This window comes from Crocuta crocuta, unplaced genomic scaffold (assembly GCF_008692635.1).
Source record: "Crocuta crocuta isolate KB4526 unplaced genomic scaffold, BGI_CrCroc_1.0 scaffold290, whole genome shotgun sequence".
Classification (NCBI taxonomy): domain Eukaryota; kingdom Metazoa; phylum Chordata; class Mammalia; order Carnivora; family Hyaenidae; genus Crocuta; species Crocuta crocuta.
The window spans coordinates 4,100,661-4,126,426 of NW_027527429.1; the positions used below are offsets into that span (position 1 = coordinate 4,100,661).

The 25,766-nt window shown below is 46.3% G+C and overlaps 1 protein-coding gene across 1 annotated transcript in view; it reads left to right on the forward strand.

Annotated features, from left to right (window-relative positions):
- The window catches only part of DRC11 (dynein regulatory complex subunit 11), a 148,046-nt gene that overhangs the window by 50,185 nt on the left and 72,095 nt on the right, over window positions 1-25,766 (forward strand). Inside the window, exons 7-8 of the mRNA XM_077758417.1 lie at window positions 13,286-13,370; window positions 25,120-25,248. Coding sequence (XP_077614543.1) covers window positions 13,286-13,370; window positions 25,120-25,248 — 214 coding nt within the window. The remainder of the gene's footprint in view (window positions 1-13,285; window positions 13,371-25,119; window positions 25,249-25,766) is intronic.

The window sequence follows — 25,766 nt, forward strand, 5'->3', positions numbered from 1 at the left end:
TCAGGTGATCCAGAAATGACACTGCATTTTCAACGACCATAGGCTGTTACGTTTAAGGCGTTCAGGGTACCGGCGAGAAGCGGCAGCCGCCGAGGGCCAGAAATATCCATCTTTTCCCGCTGGAAAGGTCGCCTGACTTGAAGTCATCTCTGCCAGTTCCGTGAAATCATCTGCTTTGTCCAACAACCCTCCCGTCCATTGAGACTGACTTTGGTCACGATGAGTTTGCATCATACGAATGGCAGTAGCATCATGGGAGGAGAGGGGAGGATCCTGGGTGGGAAGGGCTGACCAAGCCACCCACGCGTGCTGCTCTCCCTCCTGACCCCTCGCACCTCCTCACCTCAGCACCGCAGGCTCAGAGCCCAGGCCCACGTTCCCATCCCCTCCTTGTCTCCCTCTGACATGTGGCTTTCCGTGCCATCCGAGCTGTGCTGACTCCCAAGTGTGAGTCCCCAGCCTGGAGGGACGTGGAGGTGTGGCGACCCACTCGGTATCGGCTGGCTGGGGGACCTCTTAGGTCCACGTGCCCAGAACCTCCCTCCCTCAGCGCTGTCCCCACCCCGGCGGATGGAGAACCCACCCTGCCCATCCCTGAGCCACGATCCTGACGCCTCTCCTTCTCGGAGCCCAAATTCCAGTCCGTCAGAAAATTCCATTGGCTTTAACTTCAGAATATGCCCCAAACCCTCCCACGTCTCAGGCCTCCGTCTTTGCTGCCAGCAGGCCTGGTCTGAGCCGCGTGAGCCCTAACCTAGACAGCCTTGTAGCTCGTTCCCACCACCACCCCTGCTCCCCCGAGTCGGTTTCGGCGTGACGACAGTGGATTCGCTCTCCATTGCTGCCGAACCGTGTCACTCTGGCTTACAAACTCACTGGCTTCAACCCACAGCCCTTGAGGGTCTCACGGTTACGGTGGATCAGGGGGCTGGGCTTAGCTGCCTCCTCTGCTGAGGGTCCCCCAGGGCTGCCGACGGGGTCTCATCGGCTTCCAAGCTCCCGTGGCTGCTGGCGCGCGCAGCTCCTGGGGGGCTGCCAGACCCAGGGCCCCAGGGCTTGCTGGCTGTTGGCCGGAGTCGCCCCCCGCTCCGGGATAGGGGGGCCCGTCGGTCTGGCAACTTGCCTCATCAAAGCCAGCAAGGGAGGGGGTCTGAGAGCAAGGTGGGGATCAGTCACAACGTCACCTCCCGTGGCCGTGCTGGCTATTCCGTGGGTTACAAGGCAGCGTGGGTCCCGCCCACACTCAAGGGGAGGGAAACACACAGAGGCCTAAACACCGGCAGGCAGAGAACACAGGCTGCGCGCAGTCTGTCCGCCACACGGACGGTGAGCCGTCCTATGAAACCCTAAGGCGGCCGTGACCCTGCAGGGCTCCCCAGTCCCCCCAGGCTCACTGACTGAGACCTGCCGCCCCCAGACGCCCAGATCGGCCCAGGGACCCGTCCCTCCTCAGAGCAGGTGCTGTGACCTCGCGCAGGAGCCCCCTCGCCGGGAATCCCGGCCCCCAGACCTGCCCCAGGCGTGCGCTCTGTTGTGGCTGCCAGCGCGATCTGGGAGAAGGCAAGTTAGGGGATGTGATTGGGGGCTGGACCCTTATTCTGTAGGATTTTGCAAAATTTACATGTCGTGGGGCGCCTGGGGGGGCTCAGTCGGTGAAGCGTCCGGTTAGGCTCAGGTCATGATCTTGCAGTTCGTGGGTTCGAGCCCCGCGTCGGGCTCTGCACTGACAGCTCAGAGCCTGGAGCCTGTTTCAGATTCTGTGTCTCCCTCTCTCTGCCCTGCTTCACTCATTCTCACTCTCCAAAATAAATAAACATAAAAAAATAAAGACAGAAATACATAAAATAACATAAAATTTAAAAAGGGAAAGACAAGGATTAATTCTTAGCATAATAAAATGTAAGCTGAATAAAAACAGACTTCTATATGTTCTGTTTACTGCTGTCTCCCGGTGCCTCAGTGTGTCGGAGTGGAGACTCACTGAATAGGTTCTAAATGAGCGCGTGAATGAGCAAACCACCCAGGATTTTTTTAAAACAAAAGAAAGCCATGCGCTTAATGAGGAAACGCTGCAGGCCTTCCCATGAAAGGGCAGTATGGATGGCTTTTGCCCCTAATATTAGTTAGTTCCATAATATAATTTATTTTCAGTATGATGACATGAAAAGGAAATAAGAATACATATTTTCAAGAAAGTGGCAAAATGTACTTTTTAAATCAACAATAGACTCAATGTGAAAGAAAAATATGTGAAAATTTAAGACGTCTATACATGTTCAAAGGAAGGGATGAAAAAAGACTTGAATAACCGGGCAGACACGCCACACTCCTGGTCAGATGGAAAGAGGGCCCGTCTGCTCTGGGTAATTTATAGAGAGAACGCAATTCCAATTAAAACCCCAACAGGATTATTTATTGAACTCGCAAACATAATTATTAAAGCCATTAGGATTAAAACAAGAGAAGAACAGCAATAGGGCAGGACAGATGGCACTGTGTTTTCAAGTATATTATAAAGAAAAATAAGGTAAATGCAGTTTACTAATCTAAAAGTATACACGTAGATCAGCGGAGCAAAGTAGAGGGCCCGGGAAGTGACAAACAGCGATGGAAATAAACAGCGTATGATAAATTAGGTAACAAGAAGTAATAAGAATGCAAACAGCGTCATTGCAAGAACTAGGTTGATTTAGTTACTACAGCCAGCAGGGGGTGGAAAGCAGAGTGGAGAACTCCACTCTCCTAGAGATAGGTCACAATCTTCTGATTTACAGAAATAAAAATATATTCAAAGAAAATTGGATTGATGCCCTTGCAACATTTACAAAGTGTGTATCATAGCCAAACCCTAAAATAAGACATAAAAGGAAACCAACCAGGGGCACCTGGGGGCTTCAATTGGTTAAGCGTCCGACTCTTGAGTTTGGCTCAGGTCATGATCTCATGGTTTGTGAATTCAAGGCCTACGTAAGGGTCTGCGCTGACTGCTTGAGTCTGCTTGGGATTCTGTCTCTCTCTCTCTGTCTCTGCCCCTCCCCTGCTTGCTCGCTCGCTCTCTCTCTCTCTCTCTCTCTCAAAATAAAGTCATGATAAAAACAACTTGAAGGGGAAAAAAGGAAACCAGCCAAATACAATATTTATTTTTATTGGAATTTATTTTCCTTTGTTGTTTTATTTAATTACCAACGTACTTCCTATATGCTGTACCAAGGAAAGCAATACTAAAATGCATAGGGAAGAACTTACTGGTCTTCCTCCACCCATTCCCGCAGCTGTGAGTGAAGCCAGGTGCACACGGGGGCATGGCCTGTCTCCACACACCAGTCTCCACGCACCTGCACACAGAAGCACACACACCTGAGTCTCTCCTCCATCCCGTTTTCTTTCTATACGCCTATCACTTCCCAGCCTGGCCTTCCCCGGTGAATAGTCTACCATTAACATCCCCGCTGTTCCTTTAGAGCAGTTAGTCTTTGTGAGCGTGTCAAGCGTTTACAAAGTGCCCGTGGCGAACAGGTAAAGAAGACAGATGAAGTCAAGTCCAGAAACAGAGTTCTACCTCGAGGCTTCACCACAATTATGTAACATTCCCCAGCGGGTGCTTATTTGCAGGGTCTTATGACAGCTTTTGTTGTTTGCCGTTTTTACTAATACAAACAGTACATCACAGAGTCTCTCCGCTTTCGCTTCTGTGAGGATTGCTAATAGCAGAACCGATAGGGGCAAAGGGCGTGTGGGTGCAGAAGGGCATCCGGGGCAGACGTGCACGTATTAGGAATCCATTGTCTAATCGTTCGTGCAAACACAGCAAGTGGCTGTGATGAGTGGGGGCGCCCTGGGCATCCAGACCGAAGGTCACGTTCAAGTCAGAATCCAGGCTCTTCCCCATTTGCCTTAGGATAAATCACTTAAACTCTGTCGCATTTTCAAGTTTCCTCCTTTGCAAAGTGGAGAGAAATGCTTATCTCACCGAATTTCTGCAAGGATGAAATGAGAATGTACTTTGTGAAGGGCAGGTGTGAAAGTGCTTTGTAAACCTCCGTGCAACGCGCATCTTGTGAGCTGCTGTAACTTCTGCTACATCTGTGGATCCGAGGAAGGACGAGACACAGATGCATAGGGCGAAAGGCAAAGTGTCCACCTCAGTAGCAGCTAAAGAAATTCAAATTCACATCTGGCCTCCACTCTACAAATGGTGAAGGCATCAGAGGAAGAAAAGAGCTAACGTTTCACTGCAGCAGGTGAACAGGGCTCCCGAGAAGCCGTGCCTCCCACGGGAGAAGCGGCCAGAGTCAGGCTGGGTCTCCTCTCTCGGCTCTTCGCCCAGGGCTTCCTGTAGGTCTCTACAGATCTTTCCGACAATCGGCACATGTCCAGGAGTGGAGTCCTCGCACTGACAAAGTTCAGCATGAGGAAATATTTAAAAGAATATTTGTATGATCGGTAAGCACACCTCCCACAGTTATTTCAGGTCTGGAAAAACCACATTTTCTCGCCAACAGTGCTCCGGGCGGACAAAAGATCTTTTTCCGTCTCCTGGTTTGGGAAAACAGACTGCAGAGGGAAATCGGAACCTCGTGGCGTGTCTGAGTGTGAATTCTCTTCTTTCTGGGAAATGACCAGTGCTTCTCCCAGCGAGCTACCATGACCCTGCCTCCCCGGGGAGAGTAACCGGTTGGGGACTCGGGGTCATGGTTATAACAAATTACAATCCTTCCCATTGAAGATAACGAGACACGGGCATCCTGTGTGGAACGTCAGATTTTCCAGAACAGGTTGGGACTGTTAGCGGGAGATGCCTGTGAGCTGTGGACTTAGGTGACCTGGGCTGGGGTGGGTCACAGTGCGTGGCAGCTCTGGACAGGCCACGTCGCACCTGGGGGTCGAAGCAAGTTCTCAGCCTCTCTCCACACTGTGGAACCCTGGTGGGAAAATATTTCCGGCGCAATAAGGAAATGGCTGGGATGCCTGGTGGCGTCAGTTAAGTGTCTAACTCTTGATTTCATCTCAGGTCAAGATCTCACGGCTCAAGAGTTCAAGCCCCACGTCGGGCTCTGTGCTGATAGAATGGACACTGCTTGGGATTATCTCTCTCACTCTAGTCTGCCTCTCTCTCTCTCTCTGCGTCTCTCTCTCTCTCTCTCAAAATAAATAAATAAACTTAAAAAAATGAGGACATGCCAACACCATTGCCGGAGCCACCCTGATACCAGGCAAACACTATTTGTACAAAAGAAAATACAGGATCCTTCCCACTTCCCCTTGAGGAGATGAAGAGTGGGCAGGAAGGAGCGGTCATTCTGAAGCCAGAATGGGGCTTTGTTTCCATGTGCCTCAGGCAGGAGCCTCTGTCTCAGGTCCAGAGAAGCTGGGGGCAAAGCGTTGGGCCAAAGGCAGTGATTGCAAGCAGGGAGCATGGACCAAGGGTCTGGATGGGGGCGGGGCAGAATTAGGTGAGAATTAAATGTTGGGTCAGGACCACACAGTGGGATGGTTTTCCACACTTGAAGCCCACGTGGGTGCTCGGTTAGGGGAGAGCAGGTGCGATGGGTGCAGGCCTCGCTCAGGAGCCAAGGGGTTGGAGGCTGTCCCCTTAAATAACTCTGATCGTGCAAATGGAGTCAAGAGCAGGATTGATAGAAGAAGCTAGAAGAAATATCAAACTACTGCAGGTATCCAACCCCAGAACACCTACAAGACAGCATCACCTAGAAGATGAATTCCCTGCAGGGACAGGGACTGGTTGGCTCCTCGGGTTCTTTCCTTTGTGATAGTCCCAGAGTAATGTGGACTTGGTGATTCGCAGGTGCCTCTAAGGTGTGGTACGTCCTATATTGCGTGTTCAGTGTTCGCGTTCAGGTCTGTCTAAATATTTTTTAGGGAAAGGATTAATAAATAACTTTAACCTCTATCTTCTAGAAACTGTACTTAATTTAATATGAATTACCTTTGTTCCCCAAAGCTGAATTCTTACTTTAAAATAAACACAGAGGCGCCTGGGTGGCTTAGTCGGTTGAGCGTCTGACTTCGGCTCAGGTCATGATCTCATGGTTCGTGGGTTCGAGCCCCGCATTGGGCTCTGTGCTGACTGCCAGCTCAGAGCCTGGAGACTGCTTCAGATTCTGTGTGTCCCTCTCTCTCTGACCCTCCCCTGCTCACACTGTCTTGCTCTCAGAAAAAATAAATAAAATAAATGCAACCCCCACGGGATATGCCAGCATTTGTTTGCAGGTGACTAAATGGTAAGAGCTCAGAAAACACCTAATGAATCCAGTCTTAACCAGCTCCGTGTGCCTTTCTTAAGCTTCGTGTCCTTGGATGTTTTTCTCCTTTCCTGCTTTTCCTTTTCTGTTGTGTTGTGTAGACTTGGGCGAAATGAGAGAGCCCTCATCTGCACGTTCAGGTGATCTTTCATGCCGCCCCATGACGAGTTCCATTTTCCGTATCACTTGCCCCGCTAGGTGGCCCAGGTGCCCGGCTGAAACCCCTGCTGCCGAGACTGGGGGACAAATGGAAGGTGGGAGGGGGTCCGGGAACGGTGTCGAAGCACCTGCAGCCAGTAACTTTGCAGATCAGCGAAATGATGAAAGATAATCAAATGTCTTTGGAATCGAGACTCAAAATCTAATTGAGGGAATGCTGTGATTTCAATCATTACGCACAGAGGTAGAGTATTTAACACAGCAATATTGCAGAGATTTTTTTGGTGCTAAAATCTAAGTAGAGAAGATTCCCGCATCTCTGAAAGGAATTTCCAAACTGTAAAGAGAAGCTGAAGTAATGATCCAAAAACAACTTTACACGCCCGTTCTTCCCTACCCCACATACACCTACCAGGCCGGGGCCATCAGATGTTGCATAACAGGGAACATATATTTTATTTGGCTGAAGAACTTATTTTATACAAGATGGTCAGGGAAGACCTCTCTGATGCGATGCCGTTTGAGTGTATTATCTCTGTGAGAGAGCTTGTCTCTCAGGAGGGAGAACCCAGCTGGAAGCAGGTGAGTAGGGGAAGGTGACGAGGGCCAAGCCAGGGAGGTAGCAGGCGAGCGTTACGAAGGCCATTGCAAGTGGAGGAACCATGTAATTTAATGTCCAAACCAGGACACGTAAGAGTGAAAGGGGCTGTCGTTACGGATTGCATGTGACGGTACCTGTAAGCAGGTACCTAAGTTCACCTGAGCCCAAGGCCATTGGTTTTCATTTTGAGTGAGAGAGTTGGCAATCTTGGAGCAGAGAAGGGGTGTGTTATGGCTTCTGTTTTAAAAGGGTCGCTCTGGCTGCTGCAAGGAGTGTAGTGAGAGCCTGAGCAGCGGAGCAGCAAGCGCCCGGTGCCTTGTAGAGAGGTGAGTTGCAGGGATGATGGTGGCTGGGCCAGCGCAGGAGTGACAGGGGGTCCGGCCGCAGGTGTGGTCGGAAGGCAGAGCCCACAGGGTTTGCTTATGAATTGAACAGACGCCTGAAGGAGGAGCGCACCGGAGGACGGGTCTAGATTTTTGCCCCTCTAGTCAACTTCAAGAGGAAGAGGAGGTTGGGGGACGAGGTGAGGGCAGGGGCTGAGCCTGCAGCATCTGGGCTTGACGAACTCACTGCACTTCCGAGGAGGGTGCAGGGCAGGCATCACATGCAGGTCTGCAGCCCAGGGGACAGACGGGCAGGAGACACGGTGTGGAGAGGGGTGAAGCGCACGGTGCTGCTTGAAGCCGTGACACTGGATGAGACCCTGATGAACATGCACAGAAAAGAGCCCAAGAACAAAGCCCTGTCTCCCCAGCACCTAGAGTCTGGGAGACGAGGAGACCCTGAGCCAGAAGGCTGAGCAGGTGGCCATGAGGGACAGGAGAGCGTGGATAGATCTTCCTCCTGAAATGAAGGAAGGGACAGTCAAGAGCTCAGATACCGATTATAAGCCTTGCAATCTGAGCTCCTGTGTGAGGCAGAGGAGGGCAGCCTAAAAGGATGGAGGAGGGATGAGAGAGGCAGAAAGAAACAAAGAAAGAGAACCTCCCAGAAAAGAGGACTCTGCTATCTGAAAGATCTCAAGAGAGTGGAGAGGAGCAGTAAACCATCCACAGAAGCCACCAGCATCAAACTCATGGATTAGCTTGCAAGGGTGACCATAACAAGTACCACAGCCTGGCGGCTGAGACAGCCGGAGTGCACCCCGTCACAGTCTGGGGCTGCAAGTCAAAGACCACCATGGCGCTGGCTCCTTGCACAGGCTGTGAGGGAGAAGCTGTTCCAGGCCTCACCTTGGCATGTGGATGGCCACCTTCTCCCTGTGTCTTCCCATGGTCCCTTCTCTGTGTGTGTCTGTCCTGCGGTCCTAACTGTCCCCTGTTTATAAGGACACCAGTCACATTAGATCTGGGCCCACCTGGCTCCCTCCAGTATTACCTCCTCTCAACTAATGCTCTCTCCAATGGCCCCATTTCCAAATGAGGCCACGTTCTGAGGTCCTGGTGGATAGGACCAGGCTGGTCCATCTGGGGAGTGCTGGTCCCTTCTACCAGTCAGAGAGGGGACCAGCTGTCTCTGCATAGTGGGGGCCTCCACTCCCCTCCCCGGGACACATCCAGGCAATGAGTAGCAAAGTCCTGGGGAGGGGTGGGTAGGAGAAATTTCCAGGCCAAGAACCCATCACCTTGCAATTCCGGCATCTTGAATGATACCGATGTTCACACCATGTGTCACTAAACACAGTGGTGGGTTTTCTGGACAGGGGGCCTGGATAGGCACCAGGGGTCTTTGGGCACCATGGATGGTGACCATATACCACATCTGTACCCAAGTGAGAGGACAGCAGCGCCCCTTGTGATCGTGGGACTGTGGAGAAGGTGAGGACGGGAAGGAGGTGCCCATGGGGGGAGCAGAGTCCGCCAGAAACCATACATGTCATTTCCACCTGTAATCTCTCCTGACGCCATGTCAGTGGAGGTCTTCAGTTACTCCCCCGGAAGTCCCCAGGTGGCTGTCACCTGCAGCTGATGCTGTCAGCCCCCAGCTGTTTCTGCCAGGAGCACAGTGGGAGGCAAAATCATATTCTCTTTAGTCGTCCCCAAGTCTAAGCCAACAGTCCCCTGCAGTCTTCACACCTCACAGTGTGACAAAACACTCATCACCTTACAGCTTCCTTATGATGAGCAGCAGGAAAGATCAAGTGTACCCTGGCTCTAAGCACCCTGAGTCAGGAGAGAGGAGGCCATGGCCCCACAGCTGAAAATGTGAGGGTGAAACCCACCAGCCGAGGAAACAAAGTAAAATTCAAAACCTGTCATCATTCCCTAAGTGACTGAGTCACAGGACACACGGGACAGGGCTACAGAGAGACTCCCGGTCTGTGCAAACCCGGGGCGCACTTGTAATACCCAAAGGCTGGGAGACAACGCCTATGGCGTCAGAGGACTCCTTATGAGCGACGAGGAACATGGAGGTGGTGTGAGCACAGGAAAGTGTGTGTGCATGCACATGCAAGTGCACATGTATCATGCATGTGTGTGCACACGTGTGTGTGCACGGAGGGGTGAGCCAAGGCTATCAGGCTACATTGTCGTATCTAGGTAAGAATTTTAAAATATATCTTTTAAATGTGTGCCCTGCAACAGTTTTTGCAGTTTTGCAGTTTTTAAGGTCAAGACATCCAATTTCAGTTTATGGTTAATTACTTAAGCTACTGTGACTTAAAGAAACTAAGTATGTCCTTTTATCTGTTAAAAATAGACATATTTGATCCTATTTTTGCAAGAAAGTATTATGAAAACTCTAATGCGTGCATTATTAAATCTTACTGTGACAATTGATGTGTAACATAATTATGAATTCTATTTTAGAAATGGCACATGTAAATCCTTTATGTTTTTAGTTTACGTAAGTTTCTAGGTTCTGCATCCTTCAAAACACGCAAGCTTTAAAGCATGGAAATAAAATTAGACAATGGAGCTGCATGTAAAAGTGGCCATCGGGGGGATGGGTGGGTGGGTACACAGAAGAGAGAGTGCTCAAGCTTTTAGTCCAAATGTAATCATACTTTTTAACCTGTCAAGGCCAAGTGAGGCACAGAACAAGACAGACTGGTGGTCAGGCAGTTTAATAGGATTTGAGATTTGAGTCTTGTGAACAAGCAGGGTCTGAGGTCAAATAAACGCATCAGGCATGTGATTGTGGAAGGTGAGAGCCTCAGGGCAATCGCTGACATTTTAATCTTCAGATCACTATCTCCCAACACTACATCCAGAATCCCATTCGTACTAAGCAGGTGTTTGTTGATTGACTATATGAATACATGGATGGTTGGATAGATTGGATGGATGGATGGATGGATGGATGGATGGATGGATGGATGGATGGATGGTTGGATGGATGGATGGGTAGATGGTTGGATGGATGGATGATCGATGGATGGATGGATGGACAGGTGAGTGGGTGGAGGGGTGGGTGGATGGATGATGGATAGATGGGTGAGTAGGTGGAAGTATGGATGGATGGATGGACAGATGGGTGGATTGATGGATGGATGATGGATGAGTGGATGGGTGGATGGATGGTGGATGGATGGGTGGATGGGTGGATGGATGGATGATCAATGGATGGATGGGTGGACAGGTGAGTGGGTGGAGGGATGGGTGGATGGATGATGGATGGATGGGTGAGTGTGTGGATGGATGGATGGATGGACAGATGGGTGGATTGATGGATGGATGATGGATGAGTGGATGGGTGGATGGATGGATGGTGGATGGATGGTGGATGGATAGATGGATGGGTAAATGAGTGCATGAGTCCACCAAGGTAGCTACGACGATGGTGGCTCCATTGACAGAATGGCACACTTAGTGTGTGATCCCCTACCATCACCCTGCCCCGGCCCCCTCACTTGGCTACATATGCTCCATTGTGTTCAGTTCCTTTCATAGCAAAGCTAAGGAGCTGAGTCACGTTCCAATTAAATGAGCCCAAAGCAAGGATTCAAGAGACCTGAGATGTTTTGTGCAGACAACGATGTGACTGTTTCTAAAGGTTTTAAGAGCATCCTATGGAAACAATGTGGCAACAGCAGCAGGGGATGTTGGCTCCTAAGCACGAACCAAGCAGCAGCCCCAAGTCAAAGTCAGCGTGGCCCTCAGCACCATGCATCTGCCTTTCAAGAAAAGTTTCATTAAACAATATTTTTGAGGACACAGTACAAAAAAAAAAAAATTGTATTAAGAAAACTTGACCCTTGGGACACCTGGATGGCTCAGTTAGTTAAGTGTCCAACTTCAGCTCAGGTCATGATCTTATCGTTCATGGGTTCGATCCCTGGGTTGGGCTCTGTGCTGACAGCTCGGAGCCTGGAGCCTGCTTCGGATTCTGTGTCTCCCTCTTTCTCTGTCCCTCCCCCACTCACACCCTCTTTCTCTCAAAAATAAATGAATAAATATTTTTTAAAAAGACTTGACCCTTGACTACACAGCTTTTTAATTTTTTTTTATTTTTTTATTTCTGAGAGAGAGAGACACACACACAGTGTGAGCAGGGGAGGGTCAGAGAGAGAGAGGGAGACACAGAATCTGAAGCAGCTCCAGGCTCTGAGCTAGCTGTCAGCACAGAGCCTGATGCGGGGCTCGAACCCATGAACCGTGAGATCATGACCTGAGCCGAAGTTGGACGCTTAACCAACTGAGTCCCCCAGGCACCCCTCACAGCTTTTTAATATTCTGTGTGATGAAATCAGGAGTGTACTGAATGCCGTTGGCCCCACGCCGAAGTGGGCTTGCTGTCTCAGCCCACACCCGTGGGGTTGTCTGCTTTCAGCCACACCAGCCACTTTTCACAAAACATTATTCTTAATTGAGCAAACAACTGCCAAACCCTCAAAAATGAACAAAAATGAGCCTGAAGGAAAACCTCTGACAGCACAGAAATTAAATTTTTGGAAATCTTGTGATCACCCCCGTGAGCCTGAGAGCTTCCCAGCACTTAGACATTTGGTTTTGAGGCCGGTGGAATTATTAATGAGTAATGAAATGCATCAAATGTGAGGACAGGTTTTCTTCCCAAACTTCAGCCGAAGCAGCGTTTGGCAACAGAATGAATACAGAAGCAGATAGGAGCGGCCGGCTCACGCCCAGGCCCTGCATTAAAAAGGCTTCAAAGATGCAGAACAATAGCGCTCTTCTATTTTTTGTTTTTGTTTTTGGACATATACTAAAGATGTTATTGATATGAACATATCAGGGGTTTGTCAGTGTTGTTATTTTTAAGCGAATGTAAAGTGCATGTTTTAGGTATTTCTACATTTTAATATCTAAGACAGTAAATCTCAATAGCTAGAACTCACATACACAAGAGCTCACTGAGATGCTCAAAAGTTAGAAGAGCATAAAGGGCTCCAAAGGGCAGATGTTTGCGAAGCACTGTGGTAGACCCATCTTCAGCATGGCTCTCTCCTCTAACCCTTAGATTCCCCGCTTCAGTGGACCCCTGGCACTTAGAAATAGTAACTACACGTCCCTGCAATTCCTCAGTATTCAGTTGCAAAGTCTGTGGGGCACCTGGGTGGCTCCGTCGGTTGAGCAGCCAACTTCACTTCATCAGCAGTCCACTGATGGTCATGATCTCATGGTTCGTGGGTTCGAGCCCCACGTAGGGCTCTGTGCTGACAGCTCAGAGCCTGGAGCCTGCTTTGGATTCTGTGTCTCCCTGTCTCTCCCCCACTCACACTGTGTCTCCCTCTGTCTCTCAAAAATGAATAAACCTTAGGAGAATTTTTTTAATAAATTGCAAAGTCTGCTTTTTAACAGGTAAAAATTATACAGTGACACAAAAACTATTTGGGACCCGTACAAAATGGAGCCTGAGCCTTACAGAAACTTTAAAACACATCCGTGTATTTCGTGCACTCACTGCTAGTAAATTTGTCATCTGAACAGCTCCGTCCTTCTGTTTAGTTTCAAAATCCTGTGTTTATTCTAAATTTTAAACAGGAAGAAGTGATTTGTGCTTCTGTCTTCATTCCTAACTTAAGCACACAGTGTCTCAATAATTTTTAAAAAGGGGGAGGAGGGAATACAATCTGTTTTAAAGAGAGGGGTGTCTGTCTCAGAGTAACAATTACCTAGAGGAAGCAAACCTCTAGCAACATCTCCCAGCTGCCCCCGCTCCTCAGAGGCAGGGTGTCCGGCCGCCATGGGCCTGACATCCGTCACTCATTTAAATGAGCGTAAGCAGAGCCAGCTGGTGGGAAATATTACAGAGAGGACGGAGTTCATTTCTTCCTAATCTCCCTCTTTTGCTTCCTCAGGAACTTAACAGGCACGTTTCCTGACTACCCTAAGGTAGAAGAAGGAGGGTCAGCTATTATTTTTTCCAACAAGACCCCACAACAGGTACGAACAAGCTTGAGAAGTGAAACAGAAAGATATTGTACCCCTAGCCCTTTAAACTATAAACTGGATGGGTTCGTGGTGTCATTGGGTTTGGGCTATTTCCCTGCACACGTTCACAGGGAAATACTTCTGGTGTCTCACCAATGAGGTGCTTTTAAATTTATCTCAAAGCGAATTCGTCCTTTCTCCCGTCTTACCTTTGAAAGAGACGTGACAACACGTGGGGCTCACTTTCTTGGTAAAGCCTGAGCAGTTCGATTTCAAGGGCCCTTGATGTTGGCCCCTCCTGCCTCTCGGGGTCCTCTCCTGCCCCGGTCTTCCTGCCGTGGACCCCAGTGATCCACCCGCCCAAGCCCCCATGCCTCGCGTCCCAGCATCTGCAGTGCCTGTGTGCGTGTCGCGCTCTCCCCTCATCCCAGGCTGGCCTTCTGCCCCTCTGCCCGACCCCACTCCTGCTCACCCGTCCAAGCTCAGCTCTTTGCTGTACTGATGACATTCGTCCAGAGAAACATCTCTGTAGATGCTCTAGGGGCATCTGATGCAATTGACTTCTAAGGCTATTTTTATCTATTTACTTCTAAAGTTTATTTTGCACATGAGCAGGGGAGGAGCAGAGAGAAGGAGAGAGAATCCCACGCAGGCTCCATGCTGTTAATGCAGAGCCCGATGCATGGGGCTCAAACTCAGGAACCGCAAGATCATGACCAAGAGTCAAAACCAAGTCAAAACCAAGAGTCAGACCTTAACTGACTGAGCCACCCAGGCACCCCTAAAGCTATTTTTAGAGATGTCTCAATAATCTAGAAATAGGAAAAACACTCGTAACCTCAGAGTATTTATCTTAAAAACCAAGAGAAGATTTGCATCATACCCAACAGTGGAGTACTACAAGCATTGCCATTAAAAGTGAAACTCATACTGAGATACTCAAGCTGATATACTTGACTACATAATGCTTGAATGGCAAAACATATATATCATCACTGAAATTACAATCATATGATAAAACTGGAAAAAAATATTTGCAACATACGTGACAATAGCTCTCTTTCATATATAAAGGGTTCTTAGAAAATAATAAGAAAAATCTAAACACCCCAGTAGAAAAGAAGGGGGAGAAACATTGCCTTAAATGTAAAAGATTTTAAATATCACTAGCAAAGAAACTTACATGTAAAATACTGTTACTATATCTCTTTTCACCTATAGGGTTGGTAAAAATTTTAAGTCATGATAATCACTGGAGTTGGTGAGCATGAAAAGAAAAGCCACTCTCATACATTGAGGCTGGACACATAAATACATAAATTAGCAGGACATTTCTGAGGGACATGGACCAAGTAAATATGAAATGTTCAATGTGTAGACTCTTTGGCCCGTAAGTGCTATTTAAAGAATGTATACTAAGCATAGTATAAGACAAGTTGCCGTATATTGGAGACAACAAACTTTTTCCATAAAGGACCAAATGGTCAACACTTGAGGCTGTGGAACACACACTGTCTGCCACAGCTACTCAGCCCTGCTTCTTTGCATGAAGGTGGACACGGACAGTAGGTAATGAATGGGCATGGCTGTGTTCCAATAAAACTTTATTTACAAACTGGGCAGCAGGCCAGATTTGGCCCATGCAGTATGCTTTGCTGCCCCCTGCTATACATGATTGAAACAGCTGTACTTGTCTGCCCTATTTATAGCCTTGACAAAGAAAACAGACTGATGCTCCGTAGGCGAGAACCAGTTAAGGAGCATGAAGCACTACACAGCAGTTAAAAGCCATGCGGCAGGTCAGGGTTCTCTCCCTCAGCACTACTGACCCCGTGGCCAGCCTCCCATCCCCCTGTGCTCCCCTGAGTGAGACTTCAGGGTCAAAGGGAAGGGCTCATCCCCCAATCCCCTATCAGAAGCTGACATCACCTCCCCAACCTTCACTCCACCCTCCATCAGACCCCTGTCCTCCTCAGAACTCAGCGACCACATAACACCCACGGTCCATCAAACCCACCCTTGAGTGACCGTCATTTCGACTTGGTGCTGTTTGTCTTTCTTACATGATTAGATCTCGTCTCTGTAGCTAAACTTTCAGGCACACTCTGTGTCCTGAAAGCCCGTGGGCAGGCACCAAATGCATTCCGTGTTAGTTCAGAAAGGGAGTGATGAAGGATGAAGGATGTTGGTGCCGTGTCCAAATCACGTACAAGTAACACTCAAAAGTAGAGCTGATGTCTGCTAAACACAAAAGAAACTGAAGATCTCTAGGTAATATTTTAAAATAAAACAAAGGAGGCTGCAAAACAGCATGCCTTTTTTTTTAATGCTTATTTATTTTTGAGAGAGCACGCGAGCATGAGCTGGGGAGGGACAGAGAGAGCTGGAGAGAGAGAATCCCAAGCAGGCTCCATGCTGTTAGCACAGAGCCCGACCCGGGATTCCATCTCATGAACCGTGAGATCCTGACTTGAGCCAAAACCAAGAGTCAGATGCTTAACTGACTGAGCCCCCCGGGCACCCTGAGGCAGCATGACTTTTAAAGACAGGTGAGTGAAGACTGGGGAGAATGTAGTGACAATGTACCACAGTCCCACCACTCGCTAGGTCCGCAGCCTCAGGTAGGCCCTCCTCTTGCGCCTCGGTTCCCTCCTCTGCACGTGGAGATCCCAACAATGCCTCCCTCCCTGGGCTGACATGATGGGTAGATGAGGTGACGCCCGCCGAGTAGCTGTGGCAGCACACATGGAAATCTTTCAGGAAGTCATAACAGTTGTCACTAACGAAGAAGGACGATGGAGAGACACCGAGCACACACATGGTGGCATGTACATAAATAGCTTTATATCTGCAAAAAACAAACAGCACAAACACTTGCTATGAAGTGAGCTGAATCTCAATGACACCAACTCCCCAGAAAGACTGAATACAAATAGAAGCACAGATCAGTCTTTGTTACCAGTTTCAATGCAAAAATTCAAACTGACATATTAGCACGCCAAAACCAGCAGCACGCTAAGTAAGGAAAACACCGCAACCAAGTGGCCTTTCCTCCCGAATGCAACCATGTTCGGGGTCTAGGCTACCTGTGAGTAACACTGCATCCTATAAAAGAGATCCAAAAGGGAAAACCACAAGTGCACCTTCTGTGGATGCTGACGGGGCACTTTATAAATTCCACAGCCATTTCAGGACGCCTGGGTGGCTCGGTCTGTTAAGCGTCCGACTTCGGCTCAGGTCATGATCTCACAATTTATGGGTTCGAGCCCTATGTCGGGCTCTGTGCTGACAGCTCAGAGCCTGGAGCCTGCCTCAGATTCTGTGTCTCCTTCTCTCTCTGCCCCTCCCCTGCTCACGCTCTGTCTCTCTCTGTCTCTCAAAAATAAATAAATGTTTAAATAAATAGATAAACATAAAAAACAAATTCAACAGCCATTTGTGATATTATAAAATAAAACAAAAAATCAGAATATAGGGATACTTCTTTAACATGACAAAGTATTTCAATATTAGATCATTCAAGATTTAATATTATGCTTAATGAAATTGACAAGAAACAATTGCACCAATGTCATGAAAAACACAAGGATGGCATTGTCACCACTGTCCCCTAGGATCTATCAAACATGTGAGACACAAGAAAGAAGGTAGAGATAGAGAAATTGGAATGGAAGAGACAAAGTGATCCCTTTTTGCAGGTGTGCTCTACACTTAGAAGAGCAAAGAGAATAAACTGAACAGCTCCTTTACGCAATATGAGAATGAAGGGGCGCCTGGGTGGCTTAGTCGGTTAAGTGTCCGACTTTCGCTCAGGTCATGATCTCGCGGTTCATGGGTTCGAGCCCCTCGTCAGGCTCTGTGCTGACTGCCAGCTCAGAGCCTGGAGCCTGTTTCAGTCTGTGACTCCCTCTCTCTCTGACCCTCCCCTGCTCACGCTGTGTCTCTCTCTCTCTCCTAGAAATAAATAAAAACATTTAAAAAAAAATATGAGAATGAAGATGGGGAGTTGCATAGAGCAGAAGCGTTTTGCGTGTGAATGGCAGCTAGATAGGAAATGGAACCAAATGGTCTGTTTACAACAGCAAGAGCAACACAAAGATAAAGCATCCAGGAACAGACTTAATAATCAATGTGTGTTCCTGTGTGAAGAAAAGTTTAAAACAATGTGAGGGATGCAAAAGACAAGAGAGAAAAGCACATTGTGTTCTTAGGTAGGGATACACAGCGTCGTAAATACATCAGTTCTCCCAAACATCATCTGTACATGTATTATGATCCAAACAAAAATACCAGTAGCATTATGGTGGAGGTGGGGGTGGGCAGGCCACACAGAATGTGACCAACCTGAATTTTTTTTAATTTTTATTTATTTATTTTTGAGAGAGAGGGAGTCAATGTGCGGGGAGGGGGAAGAGACAGAGGGAGGCACAGAATCCAAAGCAGCCTCCAGGCTCTGAGCTGTCAACACAGAGTCAGACATGGGACTCGAACCGTGAGATCATGACCTGAGCTTAAGTCAGATGTTCAACCGACTGAGCCACCCAGATGCCCCATGACCGACCTGATTTTAAACTTGAAATAGAAAGTAAATACCCAAAAATAACTGGTAAAATTCTGAAAACACAATGTAATGAGAAGGAACTAGCGAAGTACTGACCCTTGTCATTAAGAGCCCACTGCAAGAGGCAAATAACTAAAAAAGACATCAATGGAAAAGAATATAAAATCAAGAAATATGCCCAAATTTATGCAAATTTAGTACATAGTAAAGATGTACTGTGTACATCGCCTTTCTTGGATAAGGGAGGAAAAGACCATTTAATAAATGGTATTAGAATACCAGATGGTCATCTGACAGAAAGAAGAAAATTAAAGCTCTATTTCTTTACAGCTTATACCAGAATGCTTCCAGATGATCAAAAATTTAAATGTCAAACAAAACAAAAACACAAAAGAACAGAGGAAGCCAAGAAAGATGTGTTATAACCTCAGAGAAAGACATTTCTACCTCTGTTGCACAACCCAGAAATCATAGAAGAAAAAAAATGAAACTTTAAATGACACACACACAAATTTTCTAACCTGTGTGGCAAAACCGACCCCCAAGTGAAGTCCAATGACCAATGACACAGTAGGATAATTACTTGTAATGAGCATCACACAAAGGAGATCATTTCTCTCATATATAAAGAGCTCCTACAGCTCTATAAAAAAAGATCAATAACCTGATATTTTAAAAGCCAAAGGATATGAACAGACAGCTCTCAGGAAAGAAAATGTAAATGAGTTTGAAACATTATAAAAGATGTTCAACATATGAAAAGATGATCAACCCCACACATATAACAGAAGCGCAAATTGAAACTACACTAACAGGTAATATTGCTCAATTGAACTTCATCAAAATTCAAAAATTTTGCACCTCAAAAGATGCCATTAAGAAAATACAAAGACAAAAACAGATTGAGGGAAGATATTTGAAAACATATACCTGATAAGGGATTTATATCCAGGATAAACAAAGAACTCTTGCATCTCAATAAAAAGACTATTCAATCAAAAAATGGGCAAAAGACTTGAATAGACAATTCACAATGGATCATATATGAGTAGCTAATTATCACATGAAAAGATGCTTGACGTCATTAGTCATTAGGGAGATAAAATTCAAAACTGCAATGAATCCACAACTGTATATACAGTTGCTTCAACAACGCAGGAAAGAATAACCAATGGAAAAAAAGACAGTCTCTTCAACAAATGGTGTTGGGAAAACTGGGAAGCAACATGCAGAGTAAAATTGGATCCCTTTCTTACACCATACACAAAAATAAATTCAAAATGGATAAAAGACCTAAATGTGAGACAGGAAATCCTAGAGGAGAATGTAGGCAGCAACCTCTTTGACCTTGGCCATAGCAACTTCTTACTAGACATGTTGCCTAAGGTAAGGAAAACAAAAGCAAACACAAACTACTGGGACTTCAACAAGAATAAAATCTTCTGCAAAGTGAAGGAAGCAATCAACAAAACTAAAAGGCAACCTATGGAATGGGAGAAAATATTTGCAACCAACATATCTGATAAAGGGTTAGTGTCCAAAATCTATAAAGAACTTATCAAACTCAACAATCCCTCCCAAAAAAACCCAGTTAAGAAATGAGCAGAAGACAGGAATAGACACTTTTCCAAAAAAGACATCCAGATGGCCAACAGACTCATGAAAAGATCCTCAACATCACTCACCATCAGGGAAATGCAGATCAAAACCATGATGAGCTACCACCTCACACCTGTCAGCATGGCTAAAATTAATAACATAAGAAACAACAAGTGTTGGCAAGGATACAGAGAAAGGGGAACCCTCTTGCACTGCTGGTGGGAGTGCAAGCTGGTGTAGCCACTCTGGAAAACAGTATGGAGGTTCCTCAAAAACTAAAAATAGAACTACCCTATGATCCAGCAATTGCACTATGAGATATTTACCCAAAAGATACAAAAATACAGATTCGAAGGGGTACATGCACCCCAGTGTTTTATAGCAGTATTATCAACAATAGCCAAACTGTGGAGAGCGCCCAAATGTCCATCAACTGATGAATGGATAAAGAAGATGTAGTATATAGATATCTACAATGGAATATTAATCAGCCATCAAAAAGAATGAAATCTTGCCATCTGCAATGATGTGGATGGAGCTGGAATGTATTATGCTAAGTGAAATAAGTCAATCAGAGAAAGACAAATACCATATGATTTCACTCATATGTGGAATTTAAGAAACAAAACAGATGAACATTGGGAAGGGAGAAGAGGAGAGAGGGAATCAAATCACACAAGACTCAATTATAGAGAACAAACTGAGGACTGATGAAGGGAAGCGAGTGGGGGATGGGCTAGCTCGGTGATAAGCATTAAGGAAGGCATTTGTTACGATGAGCACTGGGTGTTGTATGTAAGTGAAGAATCACTGAATTCTACCCTGAAACCAGTATTGCACTGTATGTTAACTAAAATTTTAAATAAATAAATAAATAAATAAATACTGCAATGAGACCATTCATACCCACTAGGATGGCCACAATCAAGAGGACAGACAGTAACAAACGCTGAGGGTGCAGAGAAAAGGGAGCTCTTCTGTGCTGCTGGTAGGAACACAAAATGGTGCAGCCACTTTGGGAAAGTTTGTCAGTTTCTTAAAAGTTAGATACAGGAGCGCCTGGGTGGCTCGGTCTGTTAAGTGTCCAACTCTTGATCTCATCTCAGGTCTTGATCTCAGGGTCCTGAGTTCAAGCCCCACATTGGGCTCCATGTTGGGCATGAAGCCTTCTTTAATAGTTTTTTTAAATGATTTTTTATTTATTATTTTTGAGAGAGAGAGAGACAGCACGAGCAGGGGAGGGGCAGAGAGAGAGACACAGAATCCGAAGGAGGCTCCAGACTCTGAGCTGTCAGCACAGAGCCAGACATGGGGCTCAAACTCAAACTGTGAGATCATGACCTGAGCCACCGTCAGGCACCTAACCGACTGAGCCACCCAGGCACCCCGAAGCCTACTTAAAAAACAAAAAAAAAAGTTTAATATAAACATGCCAAATGACCCATCAGTCCATTCTCAGGACTCTATCCAAGAGAAATGAAAGTATGTCCACACAGAAAAGCTTAGACATGAATATTACTCACAAGAGCCAAAACTTTGGAACAACTTACATCCATCACCTGGTTACTGGATAAGGCAAATGTGGTGCATCCATGCAAAAGAGTATTATTTGGCAATAGAAAAGGAAAAATCAATTGAGATATGCTGTGACATGGGTAGACCTCGAGAACACAATGCAATCGGAAAGGCACCAGATATAAGAGACCACACATTGTATTATTCCTTTTACGGGAAACATCCAGATAAAGTGACTGTATGGAGGCAGGAAGGAGATAAACATTTGCCTGGCAAGGAGTGAAGGAAAAGCAAAGGCACTGACCACCGACTTGAGGGGGTCACACTGGGGTGATGGAAAAGTGCTGAATCTGATTCATGGTGACGATTGCACAACTTGGTGTGTGTACTAAAAATAATGTGTGAATGTGTACTACGTAAAATACACATCAATAAAATCATATTATAACATATTATATGTTTATAAAGGAAAACAGGTGGTGGCCCTCAGGTCCACCATTTACCGGAAACATGGTGACTACCTCAACAGGATGATAAAGAGCCTTTCTAACTTTGGGAATTTTTGCCATAGTTGAAGAGCATGAGCAAGATAAATTCGGCACTGGTATTGAAAAACAGCCTATAACAACCACAACGACATACCATTTTCTCAGCCGCTCATGTGGTAAACATGACACACGGTGTCTCACCTTGTCAGAGCATCTGGGGGGGGGAAGCACCCCCTCGCCCTCCGGGCACAGTGTAAATTGGCACAGCCCGATGGAGGAGGCAGTGGGACAGCATTACAAATGGACATGCCCTTGATCCAGCGTTTCTACTTTTAGGACTGTATCCGGCAGCGAGGCGCACACCCCTGTGCGATGATGTCTGCCTGCACTCATTTGTGCAGCACTGTTAGTAACAGCAAACGATTAGAAACAACCTAACTCCACTGGTAGGAGAACAGCCAGATCATCTACAGGACACCTGTAAAAAAACGAACGAGCAAGCCCTTTATGTACTGCTGGGGAAAGACAGCCAGGACGTTCTTAGGAGAAAATTTCACAATAAGGACAGTGTGTCCGATACACTGATGTGTGTGTAAAATGACCAATCTATGTTTATAGTATGTGTTTGTGTGTATACCTGTGTACACATTTTTGTACTTTGGAAGATTTTGCTAGGGTTGAAAATCAAGAGGAGGGGTACCTGGGTGGCTTAGTTGACTGAGCACCTGGCTCTTGATTCTAGCTCAGGTCGTGATCCCGGGGTCATGGGATTGAGCCCCACGTCAGACTCTGGACTGAGCATGGAGCCTGCTTAAGATTCTCTCTCTCTCTCTCTCTCTCTCTCCCCCCCCCACTCCCTCTCACTCCCTTGCTCTACCCCTCTCCCCCCACTCTCGAGCACACTCTGTCTCTCACTCAAAAAAAAAATCTTAAAAAAAAAAAGAAACAAAAACCAAGAACATAATAAATGCAACATTGGCTTTAAAAAAAAAAGACAAACCCCAGTCACCCACCATTTTCACATGTGAGATTGGCAAACATAACACAGTAGCATGTGTGCTTGTGTGTGTGTGTGTGTGTGAGCAATATATTTGCATATAGCTATATAAAATGTCTCTGGAAGTTTCTCCAAGGAATTGGGGCTGGCTTTAGAAAGCACCTCCTGCTGGCTGGCTCACAGCACGAGAACAGAACATCACTACACGCGCTTTGTCATTCTTGAATTGTGGGCCCCGTGAATGTATTTATCGATCAAGTTAATAAACTAAAGATATAGAGGAAATAAATAATACAATGGAAAAGGCTTTCAAAGATACACTGAACTGTATGTTCCACAAATAAGGACTTCACCATTTTGTAGCTGCTCACAATTGATACATCAGGCTATTTTTTAAAAATTGTCATTACACATTTCTGAAAGCTTCCAAACACTTAAGGACAAAAAAATATTCATGCTCCATAAGTGTTCCAAACACAAAAGTCCTGAGCGACCACGATTTAGTTCTAGGAGTTGAGGCGAGCCTGATCCCCAAGGAGAACTTTGCTACTTGGACGAGAGGATGTTAATTCCATCCAAAGACGCCCTTTTTATTATCGAATAATGTGCACAACACATACGTCATCTCACCCTCCCCGGCACCCTTTCTCTGAGCCTCATCCCACCGAGAGCTTCACGAGAGCCTCGGGGACGGGCAGACAGCTGGATAGTGGGAAGGAGGGCACATGACTAATGACTAAAATGGTGTTGTTGTTAAGTCCAGATGAGACCAGAATATCCTGCTTGGTTCACGGTAAAGCTATATCGTTAATACTTTTAAAGGTATGAACTAAGCTCCTAAGAGCAACATAGGTATAAATAACAAATATATAACATAGAAAATAAACCTCAGCAGTGTCATAAATCATCAATAAGGCATAACAAGTGCACTTGGTCCCAGAAAGATGGTTTAGTACAACGTAGCAGAGGTGAAATGATACTAGCCTTTTGGTTTAGTTTCATACCGTGCTCCCCAGAGGTAACCACTGACCTGGATTTAGTGTTTGTCATTCCCTCATATGTCTTTGTATTTTGATAACATATGTATGGATCCTGAAACTGTAGAGTATTATTTTTTTATTTATATGCGTTTTGTACAATAGGATAAGTTGATGGATGCTGTGCACACCTTTTCCCTTTCCTTTCTACGCTGTGAAATTCACTCTGGTTAGTGCCCCTTTGAATCCCAGCTGTGTGTCCTTGGCCACATGACTGAACTCTTTGTGCCCTGATATCCTGTCAATAAGAGGTTGGTGACAGCTCCCATCCCTGGGCTGCATTTAGCAGTAAATGGGTTCGTTTTTATGCAGCGCTTAGGGCCATGCCTGGCTTATCATAAGTGCAATGGATGGAAGTATCAACTTCATTTCAGAACATGAAACTAGGAAACTAGGTCCCAGGGATGTCAGGTCCCTTGTCTCCGTCACATGACCGGTGATGGGCAGAGCCCCAGAGTCTAACAGGAAATGGGTCCGATCACCGGCACCCTCGTATCTCCCAGAATTCATGGCTGTCCGCCACAGCAAATGGGAGCTCAGCAAACATCTGTTGTACAGAATGGATTGTACAATTTTCCACTAACCTTTACTAATTCTCCACTGAAGCTAATCTGATGTGAACCAGGTACTTCTTAAAATTTTAAATTTTGGAAGAATAAATGGGGTTTTGTCACTGTAGGAAATAGAAATTAAGTCACGGGTGAAAGAAACCAATCCTGAGGGATGCCTGGGTGGCTCAGTTGGTTAAGTGTCAACCTCAGCTCAGGTCATGATCTTGTGTTTCATGAGCTCAAGCCAGTGTCGGGCTCTGTGCTGACAGCTTGGAGCCTGGATCCTGCTTCAGAGTCTGTGTCTTCCTCTCCATCTCTCTGCCCCTCCCCCATTTGCACTCTGTCTCTCTCTCTCTCTCAAAAATAAACATTAAAAAACATTTTTTTAAAGAAAGAAACCAATTCTGAGAAGAGATGCATGACCATTTATGGAAAAGCAAGGGCACCTGGGCTCAGTCAGTTGAGCGTCCAACTTTTGATTTCCACTCAGGTCTTGATCTCGCGGTTCGTGGGATCAAGCCCTGCACTGGGCTCTACGCTGACAGTGTAGAGCCTGCTTGGGATTCTCCCTCTCCCTGCCTCTCTGCCCCTCCCCCACGCTCTCTCTCGCTCTCAAAATAAATTTTTTTAATTTTAATAAAAAATTAAAATTAAAGAAAAGAAAAGTTATTGTTAAGAGCAACTGCCCCACAGAGTCCAGGCGGGAAGCCAGGATATCTTCAGCTCCGCTGGGAAAAGTGTGGGTGGATCTGCACTAGGAAGCTGGGGCTCCCCTGCATTGGGACTGGGTTCAGAAAGGTCCAGCCGCCCTTCATCTGCCCCCTGAGATCCGACTGCTGCCTGATGAATCCACAGAGGCGGCCGGCAGCCAGTGATGTCCCCACAACTGTCAGCCTCGGGGCCCAGAGCAGGACAGGGAGGGAGCAGGGACTGATCAGCACGCAAACCCCCTCCAGCCAGGAAAACCAGTCTGCATCCTGATAGCGCGATGCTTAGTTTGTGTTTCTTACCAGGTTACTGAAGACATTATTGCAAGCCAAGAAGAGGAGGGGAAAAACAAAAAGAATAAAAAGAAGAAGGCAAAGAAAGCCAAGAAACCTAAACAAGATAAGGAGAAGAAAGGCACAAGGGAAAAAAGCAAGGTAACAAATTTGGAAGTTTAGAAATGTTCTTTTAAGTGGCTCTTTTGCTTTCAGTCGGTGGCTTGATCCCCTCCAGAGAGTGTAGTCATCCGTTTCCTAGGCAACCGTTCTCTTCTACCCGCTGTTTTCAGTATTTTTTTTTATGTTGCTGCATCGTCCGTCACCATCTCTCTGTGACTTGCAGTAAATAAATATTAGGATAAAGAATGGTTTTAAGGACTCGGATCCCTTATGTGTTTATTCACGTATGTGGCCCCTTTGAATTTTTATTCCTCAAAATCATCGATCCCCCTGGTCTTTCCTCAAGGGTAGAGATCAGGGACAATTGCTTGCGAACCACGTGACCAGTGCAAAGTCAAAATAATCTTTTTTCTTCAGTTGCTTTCTTTAAATTTTATTTATTTATTTTTAATGTTTATTTTGGGGGTTTTTTGGGGTTTTTTGTGTTTTTTTATGTTTTTCATAGTTTATTGTCAAGTTGGTTTCCATATAACACCCAGTGCTCGTCCCACAAGTGC